The 9,249-nt window shown below is 29.5% G+C and overlaps 2 protein-coding genes across 5 annotated transcripts; both read right to left on the reverse strand.

The window, feature by feature from the left end:
- Window positions 1-15: 15 nt before the first annotated feature.
- On the reverse strand, window positions 16-3,225 carry LOC108741827 (N-alpha-acetyltransferase 35, NatC auxiliary subunit). Of its 2 annotated transcripts, none has more exons than XM_018476778.2 (13): window positions 3,107-3,225; window positions 2,874-3,048; window positions 2,670-2,818; window positions 2,391-2,614; window positions 2,168-2,327; window positions 1,873-2,062; window positions 1,636-1,817; window positions 1,378-1,572; window positions 1,180-1,320; window positions 861-1,039; window positions 591-798; window positions 225-491; window positions 16-164 (listed from the first exon to the last, which is right to left on the reverse strand). In XM_018476778.2, the coding sequence occupies exons 2-13, from the start codon at window positions 2,941-2,943 to the stop codon at window positions 24-26; spliced, it is 2,106 nt and encodes a 701-aa protein (XP_018332280.1). In that variant the 5' UTR covers window positions 2,944-3,048; window positions 3,107-3,225; the 3' UTR covers window positions 16-23. The 2 variants fall into 2 exon arrangements, with proteins under 2 accessions (XP_018332280.1, XP_018332277.1); XM_018476775.2 differs by having other exon boundaries at window positions 1,873-2,074.
- Window positions 3,226-4,622: 1,397 nt separating this feature from the next.
- Window positions 4,623-7,545, reverse strand: LOC108741848 (ras-related protein Rap1). 3 transcript variants are annotated; one of them, XM_018476812.1, is made up of 6 exons: window positions 7,439-7,545; window positions 7,177-7,366; window positions 6,264-6,476; window positions 6,080-6,208; window positions 5,854-6,006; window positions 4,623-5,787 (listed from the first exon to the last, which is right to left on the reverse strand). In XM_018476812.1, the coding sequence occupies exons 3-6, from the start codon at window positions 6,444-6,446 to the stop codon at window positions 5,698-5,700; spliced, it is 555 nt and encodes a 184-aa protein (XP_018332314.1). In that variant the 5' UTR covers window positions 6,447-6,476; window positions 7,177-7,366; window positions 7,439-7,545; the 3' UTR covers window positions 4,623-5,697. The 3 variants fall into 3 exon arrangements, with proteins under 3 accessions (XP_018332314.1, XP_018332313.1, XP_018332315.1); XM_018476811.1 differs by having other exon boundaries at window positions 7,177-7,545; XM_018476813.1 differs by lacking the exons at window positions 7,177-7,366; window positions 7,439-7,545 and adding an exon at window positions 6,815-6,914.
- Between the last annotated feature and the right edge of the window lie 1,704 nt (window positions 7,546-9,249).

Raw genomic sequence — 9,249 nt, forward strand, 5'->3', positions numbered from 1 at the left:
ATATAACANATTAAGACCTATCATCAGAGCCATTTAATTAAAGGAAAGTGTTGGTGTGAAGTAAAATCAAAATTTGGGGGATTAATCGATTCCTTTTTATGTCCCCCAGATAACAATTTTAATACTACAAAATTGGTTTTGCATATTTTTAGAAGAGCTGTAACCTAAAACGCATGTAAATAAATTGTCTTATGTAGATATAATTTAATTTAATTTAAATTTACCTCTTCGTCGCATGGTTGAATGGTTTCTAAAAGCTGCCTGGCTTGATGAAAATGTTTACAACCGGCAATATAAAGAAATATGCTGTCGACAGATTGTTGATTAAAACGGGATGGTGTTGTCATATCCCTAAATTCACTGTAAGGTACAGGGGGAGGTGTGAGCAGGTTTTGAAAGGGAGCAAATCTGTGCTCATACCTGACCCTTTCATTATCAAATTGAGGATCAGGCATTTTTAATTTTCCTTCCATTCTAAACCCAATCAGTGCCTAAGATAAAACCAAAACTGTTAAAACATTTTTTATTTTATTGCAAGAGTTTTTTAACTTTATTACTTAATCAACGTAACATATTAATATTATGATTACCTTGTAATATCCTCCACACATATTTTGAAGGGCTTGAAAAAAAATAATGTCCTTGTGATATGGACGCACCTTTTTCCGAAATTTCGTCCTCGATTTTTTGTTCCCCTTCGTTTTCTGCATTTCGCCAACTAACTCCTGTTCAACCAAAAAACTATCTGCCCTAGTTAGAGCTGATACTAACCAACCATATAAAAATTCATATAAGTACCTAACAATATAAAAAATCAAATAATATCGTAATTATTATCATTAAGGCAAACAAGGACTTACCAGTAAATGTAGTAATATTCATGAACGCTGTAGAGCTCTAATTCAAAACCAGCCACTAGATACATTATCATAATTCGCAATGTATGATACAAAATCCATGTTCCGAAACATGCTAAATGGGGCCGTGCGTAGGTACTATTTAACGACAGATTATGTAAAAACGCGTCTACTCTTTCCGCCTGGAAGCAATGTACTATTACTATTAGTTTAATTAAATATCATGTAATTTGATAAATTTTATTTTAATAATAGTCTTTCTTACAGATATACGGATATATGAAAATAATGACCGAAAGAAAAGAATAAGCAATAAACGAACCTCATCTTGCAAAGCAGTAAATTCTTCCAGTAAATGAGCGAGTTTATCTCGTTGCCTAGCTCGATTGTGACCACAAAGTTGAAGTAAATTCGCAAACGGTCGGGTGCAGTGTGTGAGAAATGTGTCGACGTAAAGCCTTGCCTGCAAATATGTCTGGTGAGTTTTAAAAATTTTATCAGACTTTAAATTAATTCGAACCTGTTGGTTTGTTAGAATAGTTTTTGACATTAATGCTGGTGGTGATATAAAAGCTTTGGCCGATTCTTTAAGTAAATCTTTTAGAACGTTACTGTTTGAGCCTATTATTGTGGTATTGCTTCCCAAATAAAGTAACTGCAAAGCAGATCTTGAAAGAATACACGGACTTCCTTTACTAAAGTCTATAAAAAAGTCCTGAAAACAATTTTTGAGATAAGATTATTAGCTTACAGTAACATAAGTTAAAAAATACTCCACCAATGCCTGATGAAATGAAGACACATGTTGAATTTTACAAACTATTTTTAATCTATCTATCATTCGCTCAAAGTAATTCATTGCTTCATTTCTGGCTTTAATTTTTGTATAACGTGGAAATGTAGGTGGCAGTAGTCTTTGGTTTATAAGTGGTTCGAAACCTAGTATTTGAGAATTTTCGCCTAAAATACATATTACATTTACACGTTTGAAAAGTCATATTAAGAAATAACTTGCATGTAGGCATAACACCTAATTTCACCGTTTTGCGCATTACTAACAGCATATCTATAGCAGTTTGGAATAGTCTCTGACAGTCAATTATTGGAGGCTGTATGTCTTCCTTTCTTTGTAAGAGCATTAACAGTGACTGATAAAACACTCTCATAAATTTAATTCTTGCAAATATAGCTGATAGTTCTTCATTCTGCAAATAATTCTATTCCAGTTTTTAGTTAATTAGCAAATAATTAAGCCTTATAATGTGTCAAAAGTAATGGTGAAATTATGTATATATGAAACTCAATTATACCTCTTCAGTGGACTTTTCATCATTTTTATTCCGACTTTTCTTATGAAGTTCCTCTTCTACTTCCCTCAACATTCCAATTGTTCTCTGTTCTGAAATATCAGGTGATAAGTGGTAACCATACTGCACTGGTTGAAAATCTTCTTCTTCATATACCATTGCTCTAATATAAACCAAATTTACTTTTAATTTATGCTAAATTAATATCACATGCTTGTATACTAACTTGTGAACAAAATCTTTAATGATCTCTAATAGTTTAAAAACTGCTAAACAAAATGCTTTCAATGTTCTGTCCTGTATAAGGTAGGGTTTATGTAAGTATAAATTTGTAAACACAGTTTGGGCAAGTGAATGTCCTTCAAGCCAAGACACCACACAAGACAAGGTTGTATCGATAATTCCTATTTGTTCAGATATTGTAAATTTAGAAAGTTTTAACTTGTTTTCCTAAAAATGGTTTGGTTGAATAACTATCACTGGATCAATTGTAATTAGCAGTTACCTTAACTGCTTGATCAAATGACTTTATTTTCCTTGTTCCTCGATTACACAACATCCCAGCATCCATTTTAGGGTCCATCATTTCAATTGCAGACATTGCCTCAAACAGTCCAAACGTTCCATCATGTAAAAGCTCCCCCAAACTAAGATCTTAAATTTTTGGGAAGTAGTTACAAACTTATCTACATGCAAAGCTAACTGTTACCTTTAACTGCATTCAAGAAATATTCGGTTATATCAACCCAATTGTAAGTTGGGTTAACGTTAGAATTCATTCTTAAATAAAATATATTAAATGTAGACTCAGGGAATTCATATATCTTCAAGACCACATTGTAATTTGTTTTAAGTGTCCCCCTTAACAATCTTAAAAATGCAAACTACAGCATTAATTAATATCGCTCCTTTCAGAAAATAATTTTTGAAAAAACTACTTACGTAAAAGTTATTATCAAATTTATTAACACAAAAACATTTCAACAAGCCTTTTATTAAATTTTATAACCTTCGCTAATATTAATAACATTCAAGAGAGGTTATGTCGTCATTGACAGAAAGTCGATTCAGACTATATTCAGAACGATGCAACTTCAATTCATTAAAATAAAATATATACAGAGTGGTCAGAAGGGCAAATCACATCTGTATAATGTGTTGCCTACATGTGCGTTCCTAAGTCCTGTTAATTTGTTTTATCGTATTTGCCGGTAATGTTGTTTTTATACATAGATATTCACCCAAATCTTTCCTATACTGACGTACAATGTATTAATAATTAAAACATCATAATCGATTACTAAATAAGTAAGAAAAACAAAAGTTTCAAAAGAAATGTTTTTCACGTGCAAAATTNTTTTATTGTTCTCAGTAATATATACGATTTCAAACATATTATTCGCTATTGTTTTAAATAAGGGGGCAGAACTAGAAACAAACACATGAATAATTTATTATAAATTTATATTAACAAGAGTGCTATTATGTTTCATTACAGCTTTATAAGTATTTACAGACATATTTCTTTTCAAATGTAATTATATTTAGTATCAATACAATAACATACGTTTATATTAAAAAACAACAAGAATGTTCGTAATTAATTGCTTAACGGGAAATTTCTTGTACGACACACATTGTGATTGAAGGCTAAAAAATTATCCAGTGTTTCAAAAATATATTTGCTATTAAGATGTTTACCCGCTATTGACAGGCTATATAATTTTTATTAGTGTGCAATAATGTCACATGTATAAAAGGCATGTGCGAAATTAGGCAATTATCAAATTAGAAAAATTAGCGTACAATTAGACTTTTTCATTTTTCAGAGATCATCTCTTAATAGAATATAATAAAGGGTGCATATTAAAATGGTTATAAATCTAAAATTTGGAATTAGACTAGATTAATTAGAAAAAATACATTAAAAAATATTTTGGTGCTCTTTTCCACATATTTAACAAATAGCCTTTAAAATTCTATTTGCTGAAGAAACAGCAGTAATTATTCGTAAAATTTACAAAAAAAGCACCAAAACAGTAAACAGCACGTTTTATGGAAACAATTTTGAAAAGTTTTATATATGCCCACAAATATACATATGAGAACCCAAATTTGATCCCTCTTTTGCGTAGCTTTGCAATAAACAACAGTAGGTAAATTATTTCAATTAACGAAGATTGAAGCATAAGATATTGCATAGTGTTTCAAATTATGTTAAATAATTAAATATAATTAAAGAACAATCAAAACATGCCACATGTAATATGAACTTTTTTAGATTGTCAAATTCACGTTTTAAGAACTTTCTATTACATCGTAGTGATTCAAAATTGAGAATTTAGCAACTGGATATGTGTTAAACTATTTTAACGTTTTCTTTCTTGTATATTTTGGAGTATGTTGAGTAATTGGTTTAGTTTCGAATATTCTTTGTTTTTGATAGAAAAAACAAGTATTTAAATACTAATATATATATTTTGATACAAATAACATGCAATAGTCTTCACATATTGTTTATATAGTTTTTGTTTATAAAAAATAAAGTCGTTACCTGACCATTGTACAAATTATCGTGTTGTGTAAAATGTTATTAACTGTCTCAATTCTGAATCACTTTAAAGTTACAAAAGTATACTATTAAATACTACCAGATTTAGTTAATGATTTCAGATCTGCAAGCAAGGCTGTGTAGTATTATTTTTTTCTTTAAAAACAGCTAATCATATTAAGAACTTCTGATCAACTCATTAACCTTATACCAACCTAGCTTGCACACTTTCTTAATCACAGATTAACTCAAAAGCACTATCAGATTCATACAAAATACTCTAATAAGTATTATAATTCAAGAATATTGTCTTGTAGTCTTAATTCACAAAACATGTTTCACCATTTGGCAGTAACTTTATAAAAAATGACATTAGAACTACAATTGCTTTTATTTTCTTTTCTTATCAACAATTTTATTTAAAATTGTCAGTTTCAAGCCTTTGAATTGCAATTGTAATTATGAAATAAAATGAAAAAGGAAAAATCAAATTTCCTCAAGTAAAATTAAAACATAAAATAGTCGTTGTAATAAAAAAAGGTAAATAGCAAATAATAAATTAATGCACATAAAAACTAAATACTAACAATAATGTTGCACAATTTAAATATGAAGCCTTTTCTAAAGGTAAAAGCCCCTAAAACGATCAAAATGAATAATTATTATTAAATTGTTTACTTACAGAGCTGTACTCAATAAAAGAACTACATACAATATGAAAGAGAATTAAAATCTTGAAACTGACTTACAAAACTTTAAAGGCATGATAATTACAATTAGCAATATGATTAATGAATAAGATTGATTTTACAATTGAGAAAAAATACCTACAATAAACGCTAATTTCTTGAATTAATACTAAACAAAAGATGATGCGGTCTCTTGGTCCAACACTGGGATTCTGCCCTTTCTCCGCACTTGCCTTCACGTTTACACACTTTCATGCAACATAATATAGTCTCATACATTTTTTAAGTTCCTTTTAAAGAAGAACACAAATGGATTTTTTTTTCTGTTTCTGTTTCTTTTCGGGGGATTTTTTATTGATTTGTCGTACTAAATCATAGAATATCTGAAAATGTCCAATTATAATGTTAAATACGTTTTGTACGTTAAATATTCTTTTCTGAAAACTTACATCATTAACATTAGTTTTGGCTTTGGCAGAGGTCTCCATAAAGGCACAGTTAAACTGGCGCGAAAGATTTACACCATGTTCTTTACCTACCACTCTTTCTTCCTCTAAATCACATTTATTGCCCACCAGCACCATTGGAACATCGTCAGTGTCCTTTAAAGCAATTTAATATTATTTCTGTTTGATGAAAGTACATCATTAATACTAAGTTTAAATGAAGACAAACCTTGACTCTCAAAATTTGTTCCCTAAGATCCTGCAGATCATTGAAAGTAGATTGTGCAGTAATGGAATAAACCAAAACAAAACCCTGTCCATTTTTCATATATAAGTCTCTCATTGCTGTAAATTGTTCCTAGAAATTTCAGTAATTTATTTATGAACATGACATTATTATAACAATAACATACTGTTCCTGCTGTATCCAATATTTCTAACATACATTGTTGACCATCTACTTCCACTTGCTTTCTGTAACTATCTTCTATCGTAGGATCATATTTTTCCACAAACACTCCTTGAACAAATTGTACTGTAAGGGCTGATTTTCCAACACCACCAGATCCCAGCACTACAATTTTATATTCTCGCATTCTTGTGCTTATTTACTGAAGATTTGGGCTCTGAAAAAGAAATACATTTTATCTTTAAATAACATTTTCACATGATAAAAAGAATTACTAAAAATCACTACTTATTTGATCTATTTGTCACAAGTAAGTTACTCTTCCTACAAGTCAAATCAATCAACTAAAGAGGCAGTAAGTTAGGAATTTTTATAAAGAATTTACATTGAGATTACACCTACTTTGTGCAAAGAATAATGATTTGTAATTCTGAATATTTATTCTATTGTGTATTATTAAAACGCAACTGCATTACAATTATTAATACCACAGTGTAATCAAAGACTCATTACCATTTATACTTAATACTTATAATTAATATTGCTGTTTATTACCCATTTAAATTTTGATCACATAAACAAATGTTAATGATTTGTTGATAACAGTATCAATTTGATATAAATCCAACAGCAAAAACCACAACAGGAAACTAGAAGAACTACTAAAGCAGTCAATTAGCTTCCCAGCTACATATGCTCTACAATGTATACCTACATACACATGTATATAAATAAAACAAGCACTTACAAATGCAATGAGTTTGACAGGTCATTGTGAAGATTTGTTAAAGTTATGAGTAAGAAATGATGAATCACTTTTTAAATCTACTGTTAAATTACGACAATATAGCAGTTAATTCTAAAAGCATGTTAAATAAAAAATACCCCATGCAACCATCGAATATACATATACGTACCTCAGGAAAATTTCTCCTCTATACAATTCTCTATTTATATTGTATTTTGGGGGTTGTAGCCACTCCAATTTATTTGGCAAAACCACAACAATCCATTAAACACTTGGTATATCGAACATTACACGAACATGGCTTTAGCGATTTAACAAACCACCCATTAAATCAGAGGAACTGTTTGTAGCACTTCGTTCTTGGATATATCCACAATAAATATATTATCGTTGCTTTTTAACGTGTAACTTTAAGACAAAGTATAACTTACCGCAAAAGCACCACTAATTAATGTAAAAACGGGCGATGGCTTCAATAAGTAAGTTGATAGCTAGGATAGCTACAATCACTTTTCTCGCTTCCGTCCAAACCCGCGCATGGCAACATGCCGCACCCCAACGATTGGTACATCTAATTCAGTTTAAGTTCTGTAGATGGCAGCTGCAGTATCAAAATGTTGCTTTATAGAAGTTTTAAATGAAAATATGTCTATAATGTCTCATTTGCGTGTTTTTACCACTTAATTTCGGTTTCTTTATAATATAATTTTTTAAAGGTGAAACGGTGTTTGTTCCTGCGTTTCTTGAATTTCTGAAGTAAGTTTTTATTTAGTTTTTATAATTGGAAATAGCTTTCTAAATTAGCTCGTTCCTTTCGTTTGTCTAGCATACAAAAAGTATTGTTTGATCCAAAAAAATATTTTCGAAACGAGTAATTCGTGAGTGTATGTTTTTTCTGCATCAAAAAAGCTTTTATTTGTTAGGTATTAACAACATAATTTGTCGGTAGGTAAATGTACTTTATCTAACGATAAATGATAATGTGGTTTAATTAAACTTAATAGTGAATAGTTACAAGCTGAAAGGACATTTTAAGAAAATTTTATTTATTGCGTCAGGGTACAGTACTTCGCAGTTTTCAACAACAGTAAGTTATACAACAATAGTTATTTGGGTGGTCTTTTTCTTTGGTGCTTACAACAGATATAAGATACAACATTTCATTTTAATACAATATAATTATATATTAAAATTATAAACTCAGATAATAAAAACATAAAGTTAAATGTAAATAGATACATTCTAAAAACACGACCAATACCCTTATACATAAATGTACGACATACATATACATGCATATATATGTAACTAACATTCATTAAAGGGGGAACAGTTGGTAGACAAATAGCAAATTATTACTTAGAAAAGCTACCGATATAAAACAGAAACATTATTCGTTGATATCAATTAAGTTAATAAAAATAGAGAAAATACTTTGCAGTAACAAACTTAACACTCGTACGCTATAGCTATAGCTACATTTCCTTTAAACCTAAATATATCACAATCTCAAAAGAACCGCCAAAATACTTCATAATTCAATCCATTGCCATGTTTTATTGTTGAACTTGTGGATTTTCCACTTCCATTTCCACCGTTTATGGTGCAATGTAATACAGGCACTCCAAAATAGCATTAGGCATAATATAATAATAATGATAAAATATATTTATTAAACAGCAATCTCAAACGAATTTTAAAATGTTTACGAGATTGAGTTTAATTTTAATTAAAATCCCAAATTTTTATTTTTCGTTTGCGACAGACACCTATAGTTTAATGAAAGAAAACAAGAGAGAGTACATAACTATATGTGAAACTATATCCGTAGGGTGTTCCACGATATATGTTTATATTAGGCATTAAAAGATGAGATACCCTGTAAATTTTCATAGTTTTGTTTCTATTTTAGCCATACATACTTCGACAGTTTTCGCGTCAATTCAAATTTTAAATATATGTATATTTCTAGAGGTCGTGAGACACCCTATACAAAACATCTTTTTTAATACTCAACAAATTGACTAGTTTACATTTATGTGTATTACAGCTATAACATTCAAGTCTTTTTGTAAAATTAAACTATAAAAATATTCAAAGCAGTTGCCATGCTTAACTTAATAATTAAAAAATTAATATTTAATCGTTTAATTTGTTGGTTGTGTGACATTGTTTTTTACGATCAAAGGGGACATTCATTGTCAAACATCAATAGTTGTTATAGAGAAACAGTACAATAGCT

This window comes from Agrilus planipennis, unplaced genomic scaffold, assembly GCF_000699045.2.
Source record: "Agrilus planipennis isolate EAB-ADULT unplaced genomic scaffold, Apla_2.0 scaffold265, whole genome shotgun sequence".
Classification (NCBI taxonomy): domain Eukaryota; kingdom Metazoa; phylum Arthropoda; class Insecta; order Coleoptera; family Buprestidae; genus Agrilus; species Agrilus planipennis.